Source organism: Mesoplodon mirus (genome assembly GCF_964341445.2).
Source record: "Mesoplodon mirus genome assembly, chromosome: 13".
Lineage (NCBI taxonomy): Eukaryota > Metazoa > Chordata > Mammalia > Artiodactyla > Ziphiidae > Mesoplodon > Mesoplodon mirus.
In genome coordinates, this window is record NC_138989.1 from 14,756,575 (window position 1) to 14,782,488 (window position 25,914).

The 25,914-nt window shown below is 51.4% G+C and overlaps 1 protein-coding gene across 3 annotated transcripts in view; it reads left to right on the forward strand.

Moving 5' to 3' along the window:
* Positions 1–1,981: 1,981 nt before the first annotated feature.
* Positions 1,982–25,914, forward strand: part of RBM19 (RNA binding motif protein 19) — a 142,838-nt gene continuing 118,905 nt past the window's right edge. For all 3 annotated transcript variants that reach the window (XM_082641568.1, XM_082641566.1, XM_082641567.1), the window contains exons 1-16: positions 1,982–2,127; positions 4,470–4,652; positions 5,031–5,156; positions 5,339–5,377; positions 5,659–5,851; positions 7,279–7,487; positions 9,111–9,191; positions 13,579–13,657; positions 14,591–14,662; positions 15,661–15,864; positions 17,481–17,611; positions 18,422–18,543; positions 19,208–19,304; positions 20,731–20,841; positions 23,031–23,231; positions 24,483–24,612. In XM_082641568.1, the coding sequence (XP_082497694.1) occupies positions 2,092–2,127; positions 4,470–4,652; positions 5,031–5,156; positions 5,339–5,377; positions 5,659–5,851; positions 7,279–7,487; positions 9,111–9,191; positions 13,579–13,657; positions 14,591–14,662; positions 15,661–15,864; positions 17,481–17,611; positions 18,422–18,543; positions 19,208–19,304; positions 20,731–20,841; positions 23,031–23,231; positions 24,483–24,612 (2,014 nt within the window). In that variant the 5' untranslated portion in view covers positions 1,982–2,091. The remainder of the gene's footprint in view (positions 2,128–4,469; positions 4,653–5,030; positions 5,157–5,338; positions 5,378–5,658; positions 5,852–7,278; positions 7,488–9,110; positions 9,192–13,578; positions 13,658–14,590; positions 14,663–15,660; positions 15,865–17,480; positions 17,612–18,421; positions 18,544–19,207; positions 19,305–20,730; positions 20,842–23,030; positions 23,232–24,482; positions 24,613–25,914) is intronic.

A 25,914-nucleotide genomic window follows, 5' to 3' on the forward strand; every position in this document is an offset into this window, starting at 1 on the left:
CTCATGTGGAGGAAATCAAGGGTCCAACTTTCTCTCCTCTCTCCATCCTCTAACCCTTCCAAGATCTCTCCCCAGGGCTGGCCTTTCCCTGGTGGGACATTAATTACTGCAGAGCCTAGACAGACTTCTCATTGCCTGAGTACATTTGTGAAGGCAGCCGTGATTGATTGGAGCTAGTTTAGATTTTAGATTTACCTGCTTTTTTTTTTTTAATCCCCGTGTCTAATCAGAGAGCCCAGCCTGGTGGGGGCCAGGTGCCCCTGGATAATCTTTGGTGAGAGAGAAAAGGAGGCCGGAGACAAAACGGGAAGGCAGGAAAGCAGGAAGGCTAATAATAATGTTACAACCTAGCTGTTTATTAAAAGCCCAGGGATATACAGCCCAGGAACGGTTCTTCCTTTCCTCGACATGTGGGGACCATATTTTCTTGGCCCAGAGTTGGGTCGAGCGATTAGCCAAGAGCATTCCATTTTCTTTTAATACCTTTGAAAGACCTTCTGATTTGTGAATTTCTTTAGGGAAGGCTACATTTAGTTGCACATTTTAATAAAGGCAGTTCCTGAAAATAATAAAAGAAAAGTACGTGAAACCAGGCCTGGCTGGGCAGCCCACACTTGCCCTCTCATAAAAGGCTAAGATCTCAGCGCTGCCTCGTAAAGCTTGCTCCGGCCTGTTCTGACCAGGGTTGCGGTGTGCAGAAAACAACCCCCTAATTATCATTTAATTAAAGAGCACTTTCATACATATCAATAGATAGCTGTTGAATAAATGAATGACTTGGAAACACAGTGACCCCTTGTCACCTACTCTAGGCTTGAGGGTACATTTCTACATGGGTGTGTGCATTTTCTTTGAACAGACAGTCTACGTAAGATGTGGACAGGGCGAAGTCTGACCTTCAGAGTAACCTACTACCAAGCAAGTAAATCCTCAAGTAATAGGTTGAAGAGACACGCCCACATCCTTCCCCTGGAACCTGTGAACATGACCTTACTTGGAAAAGGGTCTTTAGAGACAACAAGTTAAGGATCTGGAGATGAGACCATCCTGGATTTAAGATGGGCCCTACACCCAATAGCAGGTGTCCTAATGAGAGAACAGAGAGGGAGATAGATTGATTCAGGCACCAGAGGAGAGAAGACCACATGGAGACGGAGGCAGAGATCGGCGTGTTGCAGCCACAAAGCCAAGGCTCCCCTGGAGCCCCCCGAAGCTAGGAGGAAGGGTCCTCCCTCAGAGACTCCGGGGGCAGCTCAGCCCTGCTTCCTCTTTGATTTTGGATTTCTGGCCTCCAGAACTGTGAGGGAATACATTTCTGTTGTTTTAAGCCACTAAGTCTCTGGAAACTTGTAGTAGGTGGTAGGGAACCAATACACCCCATAATCCTATGTCGACTGGAAAAAAAAAAAGCACAATCTAAAAACTGAGAATTGTGTTTTATTCGGCAGACTTACTGAGGACTTAAGCCCAGGAGGATACAGCTTCACAGATAGCTCTGAGGGACTGTTCCAGAGAGGTAAGGGAGATGACAGGATATATGACTGTTTCCGCTGGGGGGGAAAAAATGTAGCTGAATATCAAAAGATGACTGCTAATCACAAAAACAGACATCTCGAGTTAATGATTTGAGCACTTTTAGTATGCGAAGATGCAAGAGCCTAGGCGCATTGAAATTATTCCTTTGCATCTTAACTATCTTGGGCCAGGACCCTGTTTAAATACAGGAAGTGGCTAAAACGATTTCCTAGCCTAAACAGAGCTAAAACGCTGTTCTGCCTACGGGCAATCCCCCGCCAATGTTAGGGACCAGCGCCCCCTGGCGGCCTGGCCACTACGTTGGTCTCTCCAGGCACCGCCCAACAGCCTGCGCCTGCGCAGAATGCAAGCGCTCAGGCCCACGCCTTGGAGGGTGTAACTTCCTTGGGTTGCTCCCTTTGGCCACGCCTACTTCCGTAAGGGCGGCCTACGCCTGGAGCACGTGACTTGGTTCCGGCTTGCGGAAGATGGCGGCGCCCAAAGCGGGAGCGTGAAATTTGGAGGTGGTAGTCGCAGGCCATTCGTGCTGGAATCAAAACAGTGGGACCGTGCGCCATGTCGCGACTGATCGTGAAGAACCTCCCAGATGGGGTGAGTGCAGAGCCTGGACTTGAGAATCTGAAATTGGGACCAGCTGGGAGCTGGAGGTTGGGAGGGAGGTGTCTGGGGAGAACTGAGCGGTTTTCGATCTCGGGAAGGATTCCCGGAGGATTCAGAAAGGGGCAGGCTTCCCGGCACATTCCCCGTTGACATTTGGGAGAGAGGGACAGTGCCTGCTCAGGGTTTCACAGCCGGCCCGATGGTACGTGATCCCAGCCAGACACCTCCTTTCCCGGGACATGCCAGCCCCCACGCTGTGTCGAATGCCTTGCTCCCACAGCCCTCTTGTCAGTCGCTTTTTTTTTTTTTTTTTTTTTTTTTGCGGTACGCGGGCCTCTCACTGTTGTGGCCTCTCCCGTTGCGGAGCACAGGCTCCGGACGCGCAGGCTCAGCGGCCATGGCTCACGGGCCCAGCCGCTCCGCGGCATGTGGGATCCTCCCAGACCGGGGCACGAACCCCGTGTCCCCTGCATCGGCAGGCGGACTCTCAACCACTGCGCCACCAGGGAAGCCCTTGTCAGTCGCTTTTGGGGGTTGACTCGTGACTGGGTCAGACACTGCGCCTGTATCCCTCTCCCACTCGGGACACTGTCTGGGAGGAAAGTGGGGAGCAATAGACTGAGGACCTGCGTTCCAGTTCCCACTCCCGCCTTTAGGGAAGGTAGGAATAAATAGTCTAAGAAAACTGAGTGAGTGTGCAGGGCTTTAAACAACTTATCCAGTAAGTGGGGAGGGGTGCCCCAGTCATACTTGTCTCCGCCTAGAGTCCGCACAGAACGCGGCACGTGGTAGGTATCCAGTAAATACATGCTGAATAAATGAGTGAAGAAATAGTTGAATGTGTAGTGTCAGACGGTTAGCGCATTGTGCCCAAGTGAATATGACTTTTCTTGGATAGAGAGACCCCTGCACGACTGGTATGGCCAGTATACTCATTCCCAGAATACGAAATGTGCCGTTTGGATGGCATGAGATTGTGTACTCCTTAGAAAGAGTGAGAACATAAAACCGTTTCTGTTTCATTGTTGTAGTTTTTTAACTTTACCTTTCCCGCCCGGGCACCTATCATACGATTTTTAAAATTCAGTATAAAACGAGAAGCACAGTCCTTTGTTCCATCCTATCCTCCATCTCTCTCCAGGAGTAACCATCTTTACAGCTTGCATCTCTTGACAAGTTCCTCATCTCAAAACCCTTCCTGTAATTACATAATAAGCTCTCAAAGCGTTAGCTACTACCACTACTCTAACTAAGTCTTGCATTCATGAAAGACATGCAGTGGTAAGAGACACAGCCATACTGAGAAGCAAGATGAGACCGTAGCTGAGAGGCGAAGGAAGGGTAGCCACGCTAAGATCCTCATCCGTCAGAGTGCAGCATCAAGAGACGCTACCTAAAGCTGATGGATGGATCAATAATAGATATTTTTTAAGTGTACTATTTAGGATAAATGATGGAAAAATTAAAAACAATAAATAACAGGGTGAAGGGAAGGGATAGTTAGGGAGTTTAGGGTTGACATGTACACACTGCTATATTTAAAACAGATGACCAACAAGGACCTACCGTATAGCCCCGGGAACTCTGCTTAGTGATATGTGGCAGCCTGGATGGGAGGGGAGTTTGGGGGAGAATGGATACATGCACATGTATGGCTGAGTCCTTTTGCTGTGCACCTGAGCCTATCACAACACTGTTAGTTGGCTATACTCCTATATAAAATAAAAAGTTTAAAAAAGCCAATAAATAACAGAGACTGGAAGGGAGGAATAGATGATGTAGGTTTCTTATTTTTCATAATGGAAGTCAGCAGAGAGTCATTGGGTAAATAAGCCAAGAAATGAAAGTGAGAGCTCAGTATAGGGACATAGAGCCATGCTTATGAGGAGTCCTAAAAGCAAGCTATAAAGATGGATACTCCTCTCTACCACAATTAGGAGGCACTGTGTAGTTTACCATTTCCTTAGTTCACACATCATTGTGACAGGCATTTATTAGGTGTCTACTATGCAGCAGCCATGATGCTGGGCTGCTTGTACAATAGGTCTCCTTAGCCTCCTAGCAGCCCACGGGATAGGAAGATTTCAGTGCAGTCATTCTGAGTCTTGATTTCCTCATCAATGAAGTGGGGAAGGGCCTTGCTCAAGGTCACACGGCGAGTAAGTGTTGGAGCCGGAGCTGGAACCGGGTCCAGCTGCAAAGCATGCTCTGCTACCGCCCCTTCTGGGTCACCTCCGGGGAATCCCAGGGCCTCAGGGTCCCAGCCCTTTTTGTCCCCTTGGCTCTGAGGGCTCCCCGGCTCCCCCGCCCACATCGTCTTCCTTGCATCCTAGATGAAGGAGGAGCGTTTCCGGCAGCTGTTCACCGCCTTTGGCACACTGACAGACTGTAGCCTCAAGTTCACCAAAGATGGCAAGTTCCGCAAGTTCGGCTTCATCGGCTTCAAGTCCGAGGAAGAGGCCCAAACAGCGCTGAACCATTTCAACAAGAGTTTTATCGACATGTCCCGGATCACGGTGAGTGGGTGTGAATCTCGCCCTCTCCTGCCTGTCAACAGTGACCCACTGGCTCTTTCTCTCCACGCTCAAGTCCAAAGCCTGTCCCCTTCCAGACCGTGACATCTTTGGTCTTCCTCGCTGTTCTCAAGCTCCCATGCTTGTGAATCCCCTGCAGCGTTTGCGGAAACAGTTTCCCCAGAGTTTCTGATTCTGTATGCTGGGGGAGGGGATCCAGGAATTTGCACGTCTCACAGGCTTACAGGTGATGGTGATGCTGCTGGTCCCAGGATGAGAAGCACTGGTCTACATTATGCATCCACTCGCCCAGTCAGTGGCTGAATTGCCTGTGCCGGGCATGGTGGCAGGTGTCATCATCCCTCTCTCTGTCCCTCGCAGGTGGAGTTCTGCAAGTCGTTTGGGGACCCGACAAAGCCCCGAGCCTGGAGCAAGCATGCCCAGAAAACAAGCCAGTCCAAGCCACCTCCGAAAGACAAAGACTCCATCTCCCCAAAAACTAAGAAGGTGCATGGATGGTCACTCCTGGCCGCCTCCGGGTGTCAGCAGGGTGGTCACCCCGGGAAGGCAGGGGAGGGGGAAGGACCTGAGAATCCCTCTCGGATGGTTTCCGAAAGCAGCCCTCCCCGGGCAGTGCGTTTCCATCTCCTTTCATCGTGACCCTCACCACCTGTGCCTTCTGTTTTTAGGATGACAAGAAGAAAAAGGTAGCAGGTGAACTGGAGAAGGTGAGTCTGTCGTGGTGACAAGCGGAGGGCGGGCAGCAAGGGCGGGCCCAGCAGGCAGCGCCTTGCCATGGCTGTGGCTCCTTCGTCTTTCTGTCTGATGAAGAATCCACGCCGCCCTCCCTGGGACTGACCCAGCTGGCCCCAGGGGTCCTCTAGAGACTGGGGGAAATGGCCTTGGAAGATGTGCTTACCCTCCGAAGAGTTAGCAAGGGTGAGCCCTGCCTGAGCCTCCTCTGCCTGTTCTCCCTTCTTCCCGCTTCCCTGCCGCCCGGCGCCTGCAGCTGAGGGAAGATAACGAGTTCCAGGAGTTCCTGTCGGTTCACCAGAAGCGGACGCAGGTGGCCACCTGGGCGAACGATGCCCTGGACGGTGAGCCCTCGAAAGGGAAGAACAACTTGGCCAACGACTACCTGAACTTCGACTCCGACTCCGGGCAGGAGAGCGAGGAGGAGGGAGCCGGGGAGGCCCCGGAAGGTAAGGGTGGGCCCCCTGCCCGAGTGCGCGCCCTGCAGCGCCCGGGCCTGTGCGCATGTGACTTGGGGCCCCTCTGTGCCGGGCCCAGGAGACAGCGAGTCAGGCGCTGCCCCGTGGAGCAGTGATTATCTGGCCTGCGGGTACGCCGGCTTTGACCGATCCTGGTTCCTTATTCAGTCAGTTGATTACTCACTTAAATATTGATTGAGCACCAACTATATGCCAGGCGCTGCTTCAGGCATTGGGGATATAGGAGTGAGCAAAAGACAGGGAATCCTGCCCCCGTGGAGGTGTTGCCCTGGTTGGGGAGAGAAACAATAAAGACATTGGTCTCCTATTTAGTGTATGATATGAACGTGAGTGCTGCAGGGAGAAAGCAGGAGAGGGAGGAAAGTAGGAAAGGGGGACAGGAGAGTCACCAGGGAAGGCCTCCGAGGAGGTGGCCCTTGAGCAGAGGAGGTGAGGGAGTGAATCTCTGTCCTCAGAAGGGGGTCACGGTGTCGTGGGGGGGCCCGTATGGACCTGTGAGCGATTGTAGCTCAGAATGGTGAGTGCCGTGGTTGTGGGGTGGGAATCGACTTTGGTTAAAAGGTGAGGGAATGAATTTAACGTGAGTTTTATGGCTGGTAAAGTCTCTGCAAAGCTGGGATCCGACGGACTCACTGGGAGTTGGTGTGACTCAGAAGGGATGGGGAGAGAGAAGGGGTTCCAGGCAGAGGGAACAGCATGGCAAAGGCGCAGAGGGAAGGAAAAACAGGAACTTGGAGGGGGGGTTCCACATGGTTCGGGTGGCTGCAGCAGGGGGAGCCGGCGGAGAAGCCAGTGAGCTCACCGGGCCCGACGAGGAGTTTGGGTTTCACCCTGAGAGCATCTGGGAGCCCCTGGTGTTGTTGTTGTTTTTTTTTTTTTTTTTTTTTTGCGGTACACGTGTCTCGCCACTGTGGCCCCTCCCGTCTCAGAGCACAGGCTCCGGACGCGCAGGCCCAGCAGCCACGGCCCACGGGCCCATCCGCTCAGCGGCATGTGGGATCTTCCCGGACTGGGGCATGAACCTGCGTCCCCCGCACCGGCAGGCGGACTCCCAACCACTGCTCCACCAGCCCCCCCTGTTGTGTTTTGATCAAGGAGTGAGTCCTCTCTGTAAGCTCGAAAAAGTCACGCAGCCTCGCAGCTGGCGAGGCTGGAGAGGGAACCCCGAAGTTCTCAGTGTGTAGCACGGAAACTGTCAAAACTCCATCAGTTTCTCCCCACTTGACGGTATTTATTCAAGGACCTACTGGGGACTGGCTGCTTGGCATGGGGCCCCTGGTCACCTCAGGCTTGGCACCTTACGTGCCACCCACCGGTCACACCCCCACGCTGTCTGCCCTCCAGCCCTCTCGTTTGCTCACAGCCATCACCGGCTCCCACCCTCTCCGTTTTTCCAGAGGAGGACAGCGGCCTCGAACCCAAGGCAGCCGTACGGAAGGAGCTGTCGGACATGGATTACCTGAAATCCAAGGTGGTGGAGGCCGAGTCGCCATCCTCAGAGGAGAGTGAAGATGAAGCCGTGAACTGCGAGGAAGGGAGCGAGGCTGAGGAAGAGGGTTCCTGCGCCCCCGCCGCCCAGCAGGACAGGGAGGCGGCCCGAGCCGAGGTGCGTGTGCATCGGGGTGAGCTTGGGAGCCTGGGGAGGGAAGAGGTCTGCTTGGCCCTCGCCCACGTTCCCTGCAGCCCCTTTGTCGGGGCCTGTAACATCAGGGAAAGACAGCTCAGCGGCCCAGAGACTTGCCTTCAGGTCTCGGTACTGCTGCTTGCTTGCTATGTGACCCTGGGCAAGAATCTTCCCTCTCTGAATTTATTTCCTGTCGCTAACGCAGAGACTGCCTGACCCTCTTGACTTGGCGGGGAGGGGGGCGTAAATGAGCTGAAAAAGTATCCCAAGCATATTGTACTTCGTAGTTACTAGCAAGGTAGACAGGTGTGAGCCCGTAATCAACAATAATGGATGAAATTAATTGAGCACTTACTACATGTGAGGTTCAGTACCTGGCGTGTCATTTGTCATTGAATCTCACGGGAATCTTGGGGGATAGGGATTCTTGTCCCCTTTTACAGGTGAGGAAACTGAGGCCCAGAGAAAGGAAGTAACTTGCTCAAGGTTTCGGCTGGGAAGCGGTGGGGTCAGCCCAGGTCTGCTGGGCTCTGGAGTCTAGATCATACACGTGGGTGCTTCCTCTGGGGTTGGCCGCCCCATCTTCCACCCGGGGGTCCTCTCTGCTTAGGGCAGCTTCACACATCCTTTGGGTCTTCATTCCTTCATCTCCCTCCTCCTCTTTCTCCTTGCCCCCTCCCTCCGCTCATTCCCTTTCCCTTCTAATTGCCACCTCTTGTCCTTTTCTCAAGATTCTAAAGAGGTAGTCGAGTGTGGCTAAGTCAGGGAGCCATGGGTTCAAATCCCAGCCCTGATGTTGGAGTAGCCTTGGGATGGGGTGAGGTGCTTCTCTTCGGGCCTCTGATCTTCATCGAAGGTGATGCTCAGCAGAGCACTGGTCTCTGTCCAGTTTCCAAAACCCCTGCACCTGGGTGTGTGCTGGAAATCAGAAGTTCCAGATTTCAGGGAGATACCCCATAACTTATACAGGGCAGCACCCCATAAAAGCACATGACTGCTTCTGCAGTGAAGCTAGAAATGATCGCTCATCTACTTGAGATAGACATAAACCCTAAGTTGTGACGTAACAGCTCAGAGCGGGCTTTGCCGGCAAACGAGTCTAAGTCAGGGCAGGTTTTGTTACCAAACGAATTAACCAAAAGATTAGGTTTTTCAAAAGCTGTTTCCATTCTAAAACAACAGGAGACATCCCAAACCCTGTAAGATTGTTTTAAAGATTCAAGAGGACAGCTGTGTCTGCAAAGTGCTTTGCGCAACATCTGGCACAGAATACGCCCTAAATAAGTGGTAGCAAATGTCACCGTACCTCAGGGCTCCTTCCCAGGCTCTGCCCCTCCGTGTGGCCTGGCGCCCCTGCGAGAGCAGACCCCCAGTGAGCCGGCCTATGGTTCCGGCCCTCATCTCAGGGGCACATGGAGGCTTGGCACCTCCTACCGCAGGCTCTGGCCAGACTCCACGTCCTTGGCAGGCACAATGCTTCCGGCGTTGCCAGCTGGCCCTGGCGCCAGGGGCCTTGTAGCGTTCACTGCGACGCCCGGGTTGGCACCTCCTGCGGCTGCACCAGGGAGCTCACTGTGGCCGTTTCTGTTCTTTGCCATCACTCAGACCGAGAAACCAGCCAACCAGAAGGAACGCACCACCACCCACACCGTGAAGCTGCGGGGAGCCCCGTTCAATGTCACAGAGGTACGCGCCAGTAACAGGACGGGGTGATGAGCCCCTGGGGAGCGGGAGACAAGGGTGAGGGTCCCAGGAGCCTCTGCTGCACGGGAGCTTCAGAATCAGTTGAGGACTTCAGCTGGAGGGAACTGGGGGCCAGAAAGACGGATACATAGGATCTTGGGCATCGTCAAGGTCGGGAAACAGGGCCGGCTATATTGAGACCGAGAAGGACTGGTCTCACTCACCAGTCACCTATGCTAGGGGTGGGCATACTTTTTCTGCTAAAAAATTTAAAAAGGACCAGCTAGTAAATACTCAAGGCTTTGTGATCAGTATGGTCTCTGTTACGACTACTCAACCCTGCTGTCGTAGCACAGAGGCAGCCCGAGGTGAGAGGTGGCCAAATAGGCCTGGCTGTGTGCCAATAAAACTTTATTTACAGAAGCAGGCAGTGGGCCACGTTTGGCCTGCATACTGTAGTTTGCTGACTCTGGGTCTACACAGGAGAGAACACTTTGTCAATTTCCCTCCTTAGGAAAGTAGTAGAAGTTCAGCATAGGAAATGTTTTTTAATGTAGCTAAATAACAAGAAGTAAAAATTACCTATCACTCTATAAATTGTCAACCAAACTGTGTTGAGAGAGAAGTGCTAACCAGATGGGGTGCCAGGATGCAGAGCTGAGCCAATTACCTACCGGTCTGATTACTATAGGAGTAAAGACTGTCCCAGGCAAACTGGAGCAAGCTCCCCTCAGTCCCCCACGTCTATATCCCATACACTGACAACCAGTAATAAATTCTGAGTATATCTTCTTAGACATCTTTTTCTTTGTATAGAAAAGTTGACCTGTGTTTTTCTCTTTTTTTTTTCTTAATTAATTAATTTATTTATTTTTGGTTGCGTTGGGTCTTCATTGCTGTGCCTGGGCTTTCTCTAGTTGCGGCGAGAGGGGCTACTCTTCATGGCAGTGCGCAGGCTTCTCATTACAGTGGCTTCTCTTGTTGTGGAGCACGGGCTCTAGGCACGTGGACTTCAGTAGTTGTGGCACGCGGGCTTAGTAGTCGTGACTCGCGGGCTCTAGAGCGCAGGCTCAGTAGTTGTAGCGTACAGGCTTAGTTGCTCCGCGGCATGTGGGATCTTCCTGGACCAGGGCTTGACCTGTGTCCCCTACGTTGGCAGGCAGATTCTTAATCACTGCACCACCAGGGAACTCCTGTGTCTTTTCTTTTTAAAAAGCAATCCTACAGCAGGAACTATTTTGAAACTCTTTTCCTCCTGCATCACATTATATCATAAATATCTCTGAATATTGAATATTCTGCTACAGGATCATTGTTCACGTTGCATGCTATTCTTTACTCTGGACACACTGTGTTACGCTCACCCAACCTCCTAAATTGAGACATGGGGATTGTTTCCAGTCTTCTGCTGATTTGAATAATAATGCAGTCAGCACATTTCTTGAGATCAGAGGTCAACAGATGTTTTTCTATCAACATCATTTAGTGCATATTTTAGGCTTTGTGAGCTATATGGTCTCCGTTGCACTTTTTTTTTTTTTTTTTTTTTTGATAATCCTTGGAAAATGTAAAAACTATTCTTAGCTTGCAGGCTGTGGGCAATATTTGGCCTGTGGGCTATCGTTTGCCAACCCTTGCTCCAGATAAGTACTGTATACAAGCACATGCATGTATTCAGTACATTTTTAAGTCTTTGATACAGAGTGCCAGTTGCCCTCTGGAAGCCTGGCCAGTTTATACTCCCTTAGCAGAGAGTGAGAGTGCACATTTTTGTGAACCCTGGGTATTAATCTTTATCAACGTGACAGGTCAAAATGGCATCTCATTTTGATTGATATTTTAAATTATTAGTGAGATCAGTCATTCTTTCACGTTTGTATATCATGTGTGTATCCTCTTTTGGAAAGTGCCTGATTATATTTTATGCTCTTTTTTTCTCGAAGTACTCAACTTTTTTGAGTCTGTATATTTGCTAATTATTTTTTTAAATAAAACTTAATCGGATTTCGGAGTAACAAGCATTTGGGTTCTACTGGACTATCTGAATTGTCTGCTGATTTAGAGTCAGAGTTCTGTCAGAACCAACCATGCAGAAAATCATGTGCTTTAGTGGGGACGGGGGACATTAGACGGACTTTTGCAAATAAATACACAAAAAATGATCACTTCTTTCCTCTCCACAAACGGTAACAGAAAATGTAATGGAAAAAAAGATTACTTTTATGAAAGAGAAAGAAAAAAAGGAAGGAAGGAAGGGAAGGAAGAAACAAAAAGACAGTCTACTTCTAGATATTCTAATGAAAATTATGTATTGGGGCTTTATAGGTATTCTAATAAAATATAGGTTCTAGATAAAGAAAATGTTCCATTCCACTGAGGGATTTAAAAGAATGCTTACATAAAGGTAAAGCCATACATTCTTGGAAAGTAAAAATGCCAGTTCCTCCCTAATTAGTGAATAAATGAATAAATTCAGCGGGATCACAGAGTTTCGTCAGGATTGGGGGTGTGGGGGTGGGATCCCGGAGAACAACTGGGAACATCCTGTGGGAACAGACCCTTCCCCTGCAAGATGTTGAAACATGTTTTGAAGCTACAGTAATTAAAACAGTTTGGTTCAGGTGAAGCTGTTGACAGGTTAATGGAATAGAATCGAATTCAGAAATAGACTCATACGTATAAGCATGTAATTTAGGATAGGGTGTCTCATATCAATGAAGAGAAGAGAGATTTTTCTATAAATAGTAATGGGACAACCAGTTAACTTTTGTGAAGAAAAAAAAAGGTGTAGCCCCGCCTTACTCCTCACAGCAAGCTAAATTTCAGATGCATCAAGGATTTAAGATAAAAAACTGAGACAATAAAAGTTCTAGGAGAAAGCATTGAATTTACTTGTAACCTTGGAATGAAGAATGCCTTTCTGTATTCCGTATCCTGTAATAAACCGTAATGGAAAAGAATATGAAAAAGTATATGTATACGTACACATATATACATGTATGTACACCCATATACGCATACGTATATATATACACACATAACTGAATTGCTTTTCTGTACACCAGAAACTAACACAACATTGTAAGTCAGCTATACTTCAATTAAAAAAAACAAAAGAATGCCTTCTAAGCAGTTTGCAGAACTTGGTAGTCATAAGAAAAAGGTGGATTAATTGACTAGATAACATTTAAAACTTCTCTAAGGCAACTTTTTGTCATAAAGTCAAAAGACAAACAACAGACATGTATAACACGAACAACAGACAAAACCTGCTTCTTTAATTTACAAATAGGTAAGTAGATATTGGGACCTATGTATGACCCAATAGAAAAGTGGACAAAAGATGGGAGGTCTTCTAAGAGAAAGAATTCAAATGGCTGGGAAATATGCCTGAGTTCACTCAAAATAAAAGAAATACAGATCAAAACAGGAAGGTTACATTTTTGCAGAAATTTTTTAAGTTCAGTAATAAATTGTTTCACGCACTGTTGGGGGAAGTGTGCGGTGAAGCCTTTTGGAAGGCAATCTGGAAGCATCAGTCAGAATTTAAAATATACGTACGTACCTTTGACCTAGCAATTACCTTGCTGGGAATTTGCACTACAGGCGAATCAGCCAGGTACACCAAGAGGTCAGTGCAAGAATGTTCATTGCCGCATTTTCTAATTCTTATTTTATTTATAAATTAATGTATTAATTTGTGTCATTTTATTTATAAAAACAAAAAACTGGAAACAACCTCTACACTGTATCACTAGAGAAGTGGTTAAGTTAGTGGGTCTCAGCTGGGGACGGTCCCCCCCCAACCCCCATCAGGGAACACTTGGCCCTGTCTGGAGTGCCAGCAAGAGTGATCTGGGCCTTGCAGTTAGGACCGGTTTTGTTTTCTTCTTGGGGCTTTTCAGTATTTGCTAAATTTTGTACTCCGTGTGTTTGTGCATTTTTTAAAAAGAGTTTAAATCACCCTCACGTCCAAAAAATAGAGAAGTAGTTAAGAAAATCGGGAACCATCTACAACAGTACTCTATGTGTATCATCCCCGTGAAGTAACGTGGACAAATAATCATGCTTTGGTGAGACGTGAAAAAAGCTGGATTTAACCCCAATTAAGTAAAAAGGTACTTAGGAAAAAAAAGATCAGAAGCAATACCTTAAAATACTAATGGGGCCATTACTATTCTATATTTATATTCCTTGTTTCTTCTCCAACTTAAAAAATTTTTCTTTTCCGAGGCGGTTTTAATTTACAATGGAGAAAACGTGTATAATTTAGAGGAAAGAGAGAGACTACAAAAGATGAAACACTTTGGTGTCCTTTCTGAATTCAGAAATTTGACCCATGTTTCTTTATTCTGTTTGCACTTTTGGGAAAAAACTTTTCTTCTCACAGAAAAATGTCATGGAATTCCTGGCACCCCTGAAACCGGTGGCCATTCGAATAGTGAGAAATGCCCATGGAAACAAAACAGGTAAGGTCTGGGCTGTTTCGAGGGGGCTGGAGAGGCAGATGCTAGAGCTGGAAGGTTGGGGCAGTTGAACTGTGGAGGTGTTTGGAGGGCAGCTACTTTTTTCCTATTTGTGGTCCCCACTTCTGTGGATGTGGTGAAAGTGCTCAGGACAGGGGTCTGCCTCTTGTCCCCTGCCGCTGGCAGCCTAGTATGAGGTTTTCACCTGTGCAGGCAGAGCCCAGCCCCCAGGCCTGGGGGCTCAGTAATGACTGCGGCCTTCAGCCCAGATGCAGGGGCCCACCGGGGGCTCAAAGCAAGGGGAGGCCGTGATCATATTCAGGATGGTCCCCTGGCTGGTGAGGGAAGGGTCCAGGGGCAGGGCCCAAGGACAGGTGGGCTGGGTGGGGGCTTTTGCAGTCCCCCAGGGGAGGGTCTTGTGATAGAGACCAAAACCCATGGGCTTTGGCGCAGGTTACGGCACTGCCACGCGTTAGCTGTGTGTCCGTCCGCACGTCACTTAACCCCTCAAGAAAAGTGGGGAGGCGAGGTGTCGTGTTTAGGGAAGACTCCACGTGCTCGTCTGTGCAAGTCAGGGCCGCGGGCACTGACGGGCAGTCACTGGAGGTGGCTCCTTGGTGCTGAGCTCGGTTGCAACACTGCAACCACAGGCATTTGTCCAGAGAAGGTCAAAGAACAGGCACTGGTCAGGACAGGTTGAGGCTGGGAGGCAGGCCAAGGCCCTCCCGTTTCCGAACGCTGCCTACAAAGGGAAGTTTGCCTGGGGGGCATCAGGGAGTGTCTGTATTTTGGAGATTGGGCGAACAGTACAGGTTTCCCCCCCCACTTTCTGCTCAGATTCCCCCAAACACCTAGCGCGGTGTGGGTGTTCCTCCATGACTCCCACGATTGTCTGCAGGGCCTGCAGACCTTACCTTTGTCATGGTCCTTTCACAGGGTACGTCTTTGTGGATTTCAGCAGTGAAGAGGAAGTGAGGAAAGCTCTGAAATGCAACAGAGAATACATGGGTAAGGATGCCGGGCGGTCCCACGCCGCGTGGTGGCAGGGGTTCGTTCATGCAGTTGCTCTGTAAGGTTATATTGAGGGCCTGCTGCGTGCCTGCCGGGCACTGCCCTGGGCATGGAGGATACAGCCGTGAGCAGAACAGACCAAAGCCCCCGCCCTCCTGGGGCAGAGATTAGGCTAAGTTTCCTTTAGAGGAAACTGACGTCGAGAGGGGAGAGAGGTGGTAACCGGGGGGCCGTGCTGTGGACAGATGCAGGAGAGGGCCGGGATTGGAGGAGGCGCATTTTAAACAGGATCGTGTCAGCTTGGACCACACTAAGCTGGCGACACTGGAACAAAAGCCAGAGGGGTAAAGGGAGCCAGCTCTGGCTTTGTGGGGCGGGGCCGTTCCAGTACAGGGAACAGCAAGTACAGGGTCTGGAGCTGGGAGGTCACCTGCACAAGATATCCAAGGACGTGCTCTTTGGCCTGTCCGTGGTATGGACAGGTGATTCAGGTCCAGCCATTGACCCCTTGTGAAGACACAAGTTCTGTTAGGGAAGAGGAGAAACCTAAGCAGTCTTGCTAGCAAGTCAGGTGGTAGGTGTTTCCTGAGCACCTACTGTGTGCATGTGGAGGTGGTGGTGGTGGTCGTGGTCTATAATCAGGTGACCGGGGCAATGCATGGACACAGCTCAGCAGTAGCACAGGGTAGCTCTTCAGGGCTGTCACATGAGATGATTCCCAGGGCAGTGCCAGGGGCCGTGCCCTGGAATTGGGAAGATACAGCCCCATGGACCAGGCGGCCCAGGCAGGCTCCCCCCTGAGCTAAAGCCGAGCTCGCAGGATGAGTGAGATTGAGGCCTGGCTTTGGCTGGGGCCGCCACCCTGGTTAACAGAGCCTGGTGTCTGGCGCTGTCACCAGCCACCTTCACCGTGGCTTCCGGAAGGCAGCCACAAAGTCTGGAAGCTGGCAGGTTCTGGGCCTCCCGCGGGGCCCTGACTGCTTCTCCTTGTGCAGGTGGACGCTACATTGAGGTGTTTAGGGAAAAGAACCTCCCCACAGCCAAGGTGCCCCCAGAGAATAGCGCCAAACCCTGGCAAGGCCGGACACTCGGGGAGCATGAAGAGGAAGAGGACCTGGCCGACTCTGGGAGGCTATTTGTGCGAAACCTGCCCTACACCAGCTCCGAGGAAGACCTGGAGAAGCTCTTCTCCAAACACGGTAGGGGCGTGGCCTCCGGCTCACCACAGGCACCTGCAGCGGGTGGTCCGAGTCCCCACATGCCTCCTGCAGCTCTTGACCTTGGGCGAATGACGTCCCCCTCTGGCCTCAGTTTTCTCATCCATAAAATGGGCCTCACCATCTCTGAGCCGCTGTGAAGGTTCAAACAGTATGTAGACAGCGGAACTTGAAGTCCTAGATGGCATCACAGGCACCTTTCGTGGTCTGAACCCAGACTCCCTTAGCTTTCACTCACTAAACTCAGAACTGATGGGGTTTGGGTACAGTTTTCTGAGATGTCCCTGGTATCCGAACCCTTGCTCTGGTCTTGGAAGCCCACTCACTGTGTGTGTTGATATGAAGTGCTCCCCAGTCTGAACTCTGCTGTCTAAATAGTCTTGCTCTAAAGACCAAGCATCCAAATGCGTTTGCTAGCGAGGGCCATTTTCATTGTTGTCGTGGTTGCTAGCATTATTTTGCAGGACACGGACTTGAAGGCCTGTAGTTCGCCTTGGCACATGGGGCTGTGCTTGTTTGTAAGGTCGTGGTTGTTGAAGGGAAGGAAGTTAGGGCTCAGAATGGCGGGGCGAGGTCTAGATGCTTTTAAGATCCCCTGGAGCGTGTCCCCGCTTCTCTTCCTAGACCAGTTGTGGGTTGCAGGGGATCCGAGCTTGGTCGAGTGCTTGTCTTCCGGACAAGGAGGCCCTTAGTAGGATTCTGCGATCAGGCAAATTGGTGTCACCTCCTGGCCTGTGTCCTGCTGTCCTGCCGCCAGATCTTCCCGCACAGGCTGGTGCCCTGGTTTACGTGGCAGGGCCGGGCAGCACTGGAGAGGGGGTTGTCAATAGACTCGAAGTATCCATCCGGGAAGATAAAGCCCGGGAAGGAGGACTCAGTCACACCCTGGTGTTCAGAGTGGAAGGTGTGTACTTTAATGTGAGCATCGTAATAATATCCCAGCAGACACTTCTGTGGCCCTACGTCACCAGCAGGCACTGTTTAGTACGTGACACGTATTAGTGCGTTTAACCCTCCCCACTGTCCTCTGAGCTGGGTATTCTTTTTCTTTTTTTTTTTTTTTATTTTTTTTTGCGGTACGCGGGCCTCTCACTGTTGTGGCCTCTCCCATTGCGGAGCACAGGCTCTGGATGCGCAGGCTCAGCGGCCATGGCTCACGGGTCCAGCCGCTCTGCGGCATGTGGGATCTTCCCGGACCGGGGCACGAACCCCTGTCCCTTGCATCGGCAGGCGGACTCTCAACCACTGCGCCACCAGGGAAGCCCCGAGCTGGGTATTCTTAACGATACCATTTTACAGGTGAGAAGCCTGAGGCCCGTAAAGCCCTGTGGCTTGCCCGAGGCCACACATACAGTATGTGATGAAGGCAGGGTCCAGGCCAGACACCTCTGCTCTCAGAATAGACACACGAAGGGTCGTGGAAGGACACCCAGACCCATGAGGGGGTCTCACGGCAGCCCCTTGCCACCTTCTGTCCTGGGCCAAGTGGTAGCAGCAGCTCCACGCTCTCCCTGGTTAAAACCCATCGCTTGACAAGTGCCCAGAATGTTCTCACCTAGCTCTGGCCTGCAGGACACTGACACCCTTCCTACCCTCAGGTCCCCTGTCGGAGCTGCATTACCCCATCGACAGCCTGACCAAGAAGCCCAAGGGCTTTGCCTTCGTCACCTTCATGTTCCCGGAGCACGCCGTGAAGGCCTACGCGGAGGTGGATGGGCAGGTGTTCCAGGTGATGGCCCGCGGGGTGGCGGGCGGCTGCCGGGCCCAGGTGATGGGGAGAGGCTGTGGGCGTGTGCGCGTGCGCGCAGGCGCGAAACCGCACCCGTGCTTCTAGGGAAGCACACCTGATGCACGTGAAGCCGCCTCCTGATCCGAGCTGCCTCCATGGGGCAGGGTCTGCTCTGTCCTGTTCACTGGTCTGTCGTTAGCCCCTAGAGGAGCACCTGGCCCATAGTGGGCCCTTAAAGTGTCTGTGGATTAAAAGAACACACTCTCTCAAAATACCACTTGGAAGAGGAAGGAGTAAGGAAACAGAGAGTTTTGACCCAGGCATTGAAATGGCCACAGCAGAATGTAAGAAACGCTTCTTTCTGACAAACAACGTGCTTAGCACACAAGCCGAAGCCCCAGGCTGCCTCGCCTCCCTTTCCTGTTCGTTCGTTCGTTCATTTATTCGTGATTTATTGATCCCCTGTGACTGCAGGCTGAACCTGGCTCCTGCCTGCGTGGAGCTCACACTCTCACAGGGACAGGGTCGGGTGGGGAGCCCTGCAGGTATTACTTACAAACTGATCGGCGTCCTCTATGAAGCTTTGTCAGGTGGCCCCCGTCACAAAGTCAGGCCCCTGTGCCACATGGCCAGGCCCCCGTTCTGGGTTCAGGGCGGCCTCATGGGCATCCTGCCCGAGGCCCCCATCTTGCGACAAGGGTCTCGATGCTGGGTCCAGCCCCCTCGTGGAGAGGCCGACGTACCCGGGGCAGGATGTAGAAGCGCCTGCCCGCTTCCTGTCTTTACCCCCTTCCCCTCGTCCTCCTCCAGGGCAGGATGCTCCACGTGTTACCATCCACCATCAAGAAGGAGGCCAGCGAGGACGCAGACGCCCCAGGATCATCGTCTTACAAGAAGAAGAAAGAGTCAAAAGACAAAGCCAACAGCTCCAGGTCCATACCTGCCTCTGACCCAGGCTTTGGCTGCCCTCGCCCCTCCTTTCCTAGCCGCCAGGGTACCCTGACTCCTCGCGGTGGCTTTAGCCCCTCATCCATAACTTTGCTGAGCCTCAGTTTCCTGATCTGCAAAATGGGAAGAATCAGTGGTGCCTCACTTTTGTGGTGTCATAAGGATTGAGTTAATGTAAGCAAAGTGCTTGGTCCCTGGTGCTGAGTAAGCGCCTGACAGACGTTAGGGCTTATTAATATCATCATGGCTCTTGTCTTCAGGCCTTGGTACTTGGCCCATGCCAAGTAAGATGGGGGAGGAGGAGGCCTCGGGGACTTAGGAAGGCAGGCCCACAAGCTCATTTCTCTCTCTCTTTTTTTTTTTTTTTTTTGCTGTATGCGGGCCTCTCACTGTTGTGGCCTCTCCCGTTGTGGAGCACAGGCTCTGGATGCGCGGGCTCAGCGGCCATGGCTCACGGGCCCAGCCACTCCACAGCATGTAGGATCTTCCCAGACTGGGGCACAAACCTGTGTCCCCTGCATCAACAGGCGGACTCTCAACCACTGCGCCACCAGGGAAGCCCAAGCTCACTTCTTACAGGCTTTGCATCTGAAAAAAATTGCCCCCATTCAGCCATGGTCTAACCTCTCTGTTCTGCCTCTGACTCAGCTCTCACAACTGGAACACGCTGTTCATGGGCCCGAATGCAGTGGCCGACGCCATCGCCCAGAAGTACAGCGCCACCAAGAGTCAAGTGTTTGACCATGTGAGTGGGCGCCCTGTCTGATGTGCCCCCGGCTCTGGGCAGGGGAGGGGGTGGGATCGGGCTGGGGTTGTCCACCAGCTTGTCCTCTGGGGCCTCCCCCATGGAAGCATCCACCCTGCCCTGGCTTCTCGTGGGTGAGTGTGGAGCCACGTGGAGAAAGTAACTGACGGTGAGCACTTAGCGTGCGGTGCTCCTCTCGCCCCACTTCCCAGATGAAGAAATCGAGGCCCAGGGACACAAAGGCACTTGCCCAGGGTCACACACCTGGAAACAGGCGGAGGTGGGGTGACCCCAGGTCAACGCGAATCCACTGCCCTCGCTCTGAATCACTCCCCAAAGGTGGTCCCACCCACTTCCTGGGCTCAGCCAGCCCAGGTCTTTGAGACAAGCACAGGGTAGGTCGTAGGTCTCTGACCCTCCCCCTCTCCCAGGACTAACCTTGTTCCTTCCGACCTTCCCCCTCCATCCATTTGGCTTCTCCAGATCACATACCTTCCTTTAAATGCTGTGTCTCCAGTTAGACCGTGGCCAAGTTCATCTTTGGCAAAACCTGGGAGTGTGTTTTTCAGCCAGCTGGCAAAACCTGGGAGTGTGTTTTTCAGCCAGCAGGCAAAGGATATCCATAGGTTTGATCCATAAACTCGCTGGCCATCGTCATTTACTGCCCCTGCCCCATGCTGAAGGTCAGCACTGTCCCCCAGAAATAGAATGCGAGCCCCACACAGAATTGTAAATGTCCAAGTGGCCACATTTTTAAAAAGCAAAAAGGAACAGGCAAAGTTAATTTTCAAAGTTAATTTTTCAGAATAGAATCTATTCTATTAATTCGATACGGCCAAGATATTACTAGTTCATTATCCACAATATAAAAAAATGACAAGCTGTCTTGCATTGCTTTCTTTCCCCTGACTGAGTGTTTAAAATTCAGTGTGTGTCTTACACTGGGTTCAGACGCGCCGCGTTTCAGGTGCCCAGTGGCTGAGCAGAGGAAGACACTAGCTCATTAACAAAGATGCTGCATGTTGGTGTGATGGCTTGAAGAAGGCTTAAGCTGAGTAAGGGGACAGGGTGTGAGAGCGAGGCAGGCTGCTCAGGGGTGCGACATTCTAGCAGAAATTGAATGGAGGGCAGAGGTGAGCACACAGAAGCCCTCAGGTGGGAATGAACTTGGCATGAAACCCTTACATACGACTGGAGGGGAGGGAGCAGACAGGAGATGGGGGAGGGGAAGCTGGAGGTGAGGCGTGGTGATTCACCCTGACAGATGTGGAACCCAGAGCCATCAAGCCAGAGTGGGTGTCCACGGTGGGAGCATCCACGGGGTCTGGCTCCGTGCAAGCCTCCTCCTCAGGCTGTTGGGAGATGGGACAGCCGACCCGTCACCTGCCTGACAGCCGACAGGGCATCTTCCCTTTCCCTCCCGCAGGAGACCAAGGGCAGCGTGGCCGTGCGCGTGGCCCTGGGAGAGACCCAGCTCGTCCAAGAGGTGCGGCGCTTCCTTCTCGACAATGGGGTCAGTCTGGACTCCTTCAGCCAGGTGAGTGCCCACTGCCCAGCCCAGCAAGCTGCTCAGGGCTCGGGCTCCCCCGCCCCTGGAGAGGTGGGGGCGGAGTCCTATATCAGCGGACTGTGTGGATGGGTGGGAGGGTCAGGCCTTTGAAAGATGATTATCATTAACTTTGCAACTGTCGCTTAAGAAAGAAAGAAAGATCATCAGCTCAGACTCGTGGCCCAGTGGCCTATCGGACCTGGATGGTGTCCGTCAGGGGCCATAAGCAAGAGTTTCTCCACACAGGTCAGGAGGGCGCTAAGCATCCTGTTCCCCGACCTAGCACCTTACTAAGAGCACCTGTTATCTGTTTCGGGATCGAGACCTTTCTTGAGTCACATAGGGGAAGGTTCCTCCACGTGCTTTTTCCTTACCAGGTAGAAGTTCTTAGGTGTCTGGATGATGAAGTCTTGGAGGGCCCGCTGAGAACAGCTGACATCCTCCCCTGCGTTTTACAGACTGGGAACCTGAGGCCCAGAGAGTGGGGAGGGGACTTAAAGATCAGACAGTGAGTCTGTGGCAGGGGCCTGGACTCAATCTCAGGGCTTCTGACCCCCAAACTGCTGTTTCCTCAGCCTCACCAAACCTTAAGAGTTTCACCTTAAAAGGACGGTTAGGATGCATGCACCCCAGTGTTCATTGCAGCACTATTTACAATAGCCAAGACACGGAAGCAACCTAAGTGTCCATCAACAGAGGAATGGATAAAGAAGATGTGGTACATATTAACAATGGAATATTACTCAGCCATAAAAAAGAATGAAATAATGCCATTTGCAGCAATATGGATGGACCTAGAGATTATCATACTATCTGACGTAAAGAGAAAGACAAATATCATATGATATCACTTACATGTGGAATCTAAAAAAGAAAAAACTTATTTACAAAACAGAAACAGACTCACAGACTTTGAAAACAAACTTATGGTTACCAAAGGTTAAATGTGAGGGAGAGGGATAAATTAGGAGTTTGGGATTAACAAATACACATCACTATATATAAAATAGATAATCAGCAAGGACCTACTGTATAGCACAGGGAACTCCACTCAATATTCTGTAATAACCTATGTGGGAAAAGAATGTGAAAAAGAATGGATATAGGTATATGTATAAATGAATCACTGCTGAACACCTGAAACTAACACACAACACTGTAAATTAACTATACTCCAACGTAAAATAAAATTAAAAAAAAAAAAAAGAAAACTGAGGCCCAGAGGGAAAGCACTTGACCCAAGGTTTCAAATTAGATCGGTGGCCAGGTGGAGACTCGTACCCAGATATGCCCTATGCCTAGAATTCTCCCGTTCATTTTTTTTGGCTCTTTCATGCTCCATCCAGCATGCTTTAATAATAAAATAATTGCTGATGTTAGCAATTGCTAAGCAGCGTGCTTGCGTCAACCCTTTTGATTGACTCCTTTCCTGGGACGACCCATGAAATCGGTGCCGTGTCCTCATGTCAGGTGAGGGGGCTGAATACATTTCAAGTGCATTTCTCAAGGCAGTACATCTGGTGTCTTGGTTTGGGTTCTTCCAAAAGCCGAGTGAGACAAAGATTCAAGCGCAAATAGTTCACTGGACAGAAAACACTGGCGAGAAGGGACGAGGGGAGGGGGGAGACCAGCAAAGGGCATGCTTGTCCCAGTGCCACTGGTAGAACAGTGGGCTGGCACCTTCCCCGGGGGACACCGCCCAACTCGGAGTTGTCCCACCCAAAGGACAGGTGACACGCCAACTCCTGAGAGCCACGGGCAGCTCCCACGGGGTGTTAACTTCTCACGTGTGGCGTGAGGCGTTCTGCAGATCCGGGAAAAGACCCCTAGCACAGAGATGCAGGTCCCGGCCCTGGGCTGGAGCGTCCTGGAAGGTCCAGCGAGGGCTGTGGTCGGGCGCCATCAGAATTTGCCTCGGCTCAGTAGTGGGGGGGCCGGGATTTGACCTGGGGGGTCCAGTTCCAGAGCCCTCTCCCGCATCCACTCCTCGGGGCCGCCTCTCATCCACAGGGTGGCGCTCCCGAGAGGGTGGGGTCTCCTGGACCTGCTTCCTGAGGGCCTGGTACCCGAGGCCCCACGTGGCCGCCTGGTCCAGAGTCACCCACCGATCAGTACTGGCGTCGGGGGTCAGTGACCCTGCTTTCCGTCGTCCCACGTGGGCTGTCCCCTCCCTGCAGGCCGCCGCTGAGCGAAGCAAGACCGTGATCCTGGTGAAGAACCTCCCGGCCGGCACCCTGGCGGCCGAGCTGCAGGAGACCTTTGGCCGCTTCGGCAGCCTGGGCCGCGTGCTGCTGCCAGAGGGCGGCGTCACGGCCATCGTGGAGTTCCTGGAGCCGCTGGAGGCCCGCAAGGCCTTCCGACACCTGGCCTACTCCAAGGTAGGGCCGCCCGAGCCCCGCTTCAGGGAGAGGACGGAGGGAGCTGACGGGCGGACAGTCTTGGCGTAGACCTGGCACGTGCGAGCACTTGCTGGAAACCAGCCATGTCTGTCGGGATTGTGAATGTCATCCCGCCCCTTGGAGCACCTCTGGACGGGGCAGTGTGAGGGGCAGGCTCAAAACCTCCTCCGGAAAGGCTGCCTCGGTTCCCTGCCGATCCTGGCTTTCCTCAGCTTTCTATTCCCCCAGGACTGAACCACCATCCTCGGCGCTTTGCATATCTTATACCTACAGTTAGTTGAAAGTCAATTCTGTAGGTGGGCTACCTCCTGATTTTTGGTCATAAGGAAGAAAAAGTTACATGTGTTAGTGTATTCCTTTCTGTGGCTGCCATAACAAGTTACCACCCATTTAGTGGCTTAAAAGAAGAGAAATGTATTCTCTCACAGTTCTGGGGATCTGAAGTCTAAAATCAAGGTGTCCAAGGGCCATTCTCCCTTGGAAGGCTTTTGTGGGTGGGATCTTTCCGTGCCTCTTCCGGTGTCTGGTGGCTCCAGGTGTCCCTTGGCCTGTGGCCACATCATTCCAGTTTCTGCCTCTGTCCACATGGCCTTCTTTTCTCCATCTCAAATCTTCCCTCTGCTTTTCTCTTAACATGGACGCTTGTCACTGGATTTAGGGCCCACCCAGATAATCCAGAATGATCTCATCTCAGGATCTTTTATTTAATGACATTTGCAGAGACCTTTTTTCCAAATAAGGCCACATTCACAGCTTCTGGGAGTTGGGACGTGGACATATCATTTGAGGGGCCACCATTCAGCCCACTGCAAGTAGCTTCTCTTTATCAAGGACTTGAATGCTTTGCTGACTGTTTGTCAGTGTCTTGTTTATCCTTCTTTTAAAAAAACCTCTCTGCACGTACGTGTGTGTATACTCACTGCCTGTGAGTGTACGAATGTGGAGGGAGAGAGAGCATGGTTGGTGTCCGGCGGCCCTGTTGCACTTCCTCCAGGAGGGCTGCCCTGTATCAGTGATTCTTCTCCCCCGTCCCACTCCCTGTTCACACTCTTGATTAGAGAAAGCACAGGGGGATGCAGACGTATTCAATGACAGCAGATGCTCCAGCCTCTCACCTGAACCCTGAGCTGCAGCAAGGGGATCAGGCAGCACATAGAGTTCTATACTCTGAGCCTCAGGCTCTTCGTCTGTGTCGTGGACTGAGTCCCTCCCCCGCCCCTGTCTCTGCAGTTCCACCACGTCCCCCTGTATCTGGAGTGGGCTCCGGTGGGCGTCTTTTCCAGCCCAGCCCCACAGAAGAAAGAACTCCAAAATGCACCAGCAGAACCGGCCGGAAAGGACAGGATGGAGCCAGAAACAGGTAAGCGCTGGGTCTGGGATGAGGATGTCCTGGGGCAGCAGGCAGGGGAAGGACGGAGGGCTAGGGGGCAGCACTAAGTTGTTTATCAGGCATTTCTTTTAAAGTTCGGTGTTCATCCTGAGACTGGTGGGTCCCCGTCTCTTGAATTTTATAGGCACGTAAAATGTCCTTAAAAAAACAGAGCATAAAAATTCTGGATACAGTGTAAGGTAGCCAACTATCTTGGCTTATCAAGTATAGGTTGTGAAAGGAAAAATTTAAAAACCCACTAGAATCTATTAATAGGGATTCAGAACAGAGCAAGAGAAAATAGCCTTCCGGTTTGTATTGATACATCGGCCAGGGTGGATGAGCAGGGCTGTTGGAGATGTTTATTCTCCCGGGTCCCTGGGATGGTATGGCGCCCTCTGGTGCCCAGTGACTGCAAAGGCAGGAAAGGGAAGGGAGGCGGGGACCCAACCCTCAGCTGATGGCTTCACACTCGGGTGAGGAGGGGCCGCTCCTGGCACTCAGGGCAGCGCTGTTCTTCCCTGTCGGGGCTGTTCTGCAAATTTTAAGACATTTTGCTGACCCTGCCCACTGAATGTCAGGAGTGCCCCTGTAATTGTGACAATCTAAAATACCCCTTCCTTGTATGCCAGATGCCCTCTAGGGGGCAGTGCAGCCTTCAACTGAAACCACTTAGGGGACCATGACTCCATCCTAGAAGCAAAGACTTTTAGAAAAGCTTTGAAGAACACCCTTACCCAGACATTAAGATCTTGCCCATCGGTAATATCCCTCCGTACCTCCATCTCACCGTAGGGTTGCCGGTTGATTAAAATAAGGATTAAAAGAAATACGTCTCCCGTATACCCTCTCCATTGTCCTCATAAAAGAATGGGAGTGGAGATGCGGAATTCTCAGATTAAAGAACAGTCCTTTAATTGAATAGACCTCACTGTCCATAAACCTCCCTAGGCTGTCTGCGTTTCCCAGTGCATCTTGGATCAGTAAAACCTCCTTCACGACTGGCCCAAGTCACTACAAGGCATTTGGGAACCCCTAGTCTAGAAGCCTTGTTTCAGTCACGAAGGAAAATTATTCAGTCTCTGCTTTCTGAGGGCCCCGAAAGCATCCCTTAGCCATTGGGGTTACCTACTGACCATTGATATAAATCTTTCAAAAGCCCCTCACTAGCCGCTGTTGATGAGTTATTTTTGTCCACAGATTGGATTAGCGTTCTCTTCCACCGTGCTTATGCTTCCATCAAAAAGAATTCTCTTTATATAGTCATGGTTTCTTCATAACTAGCCATCACCC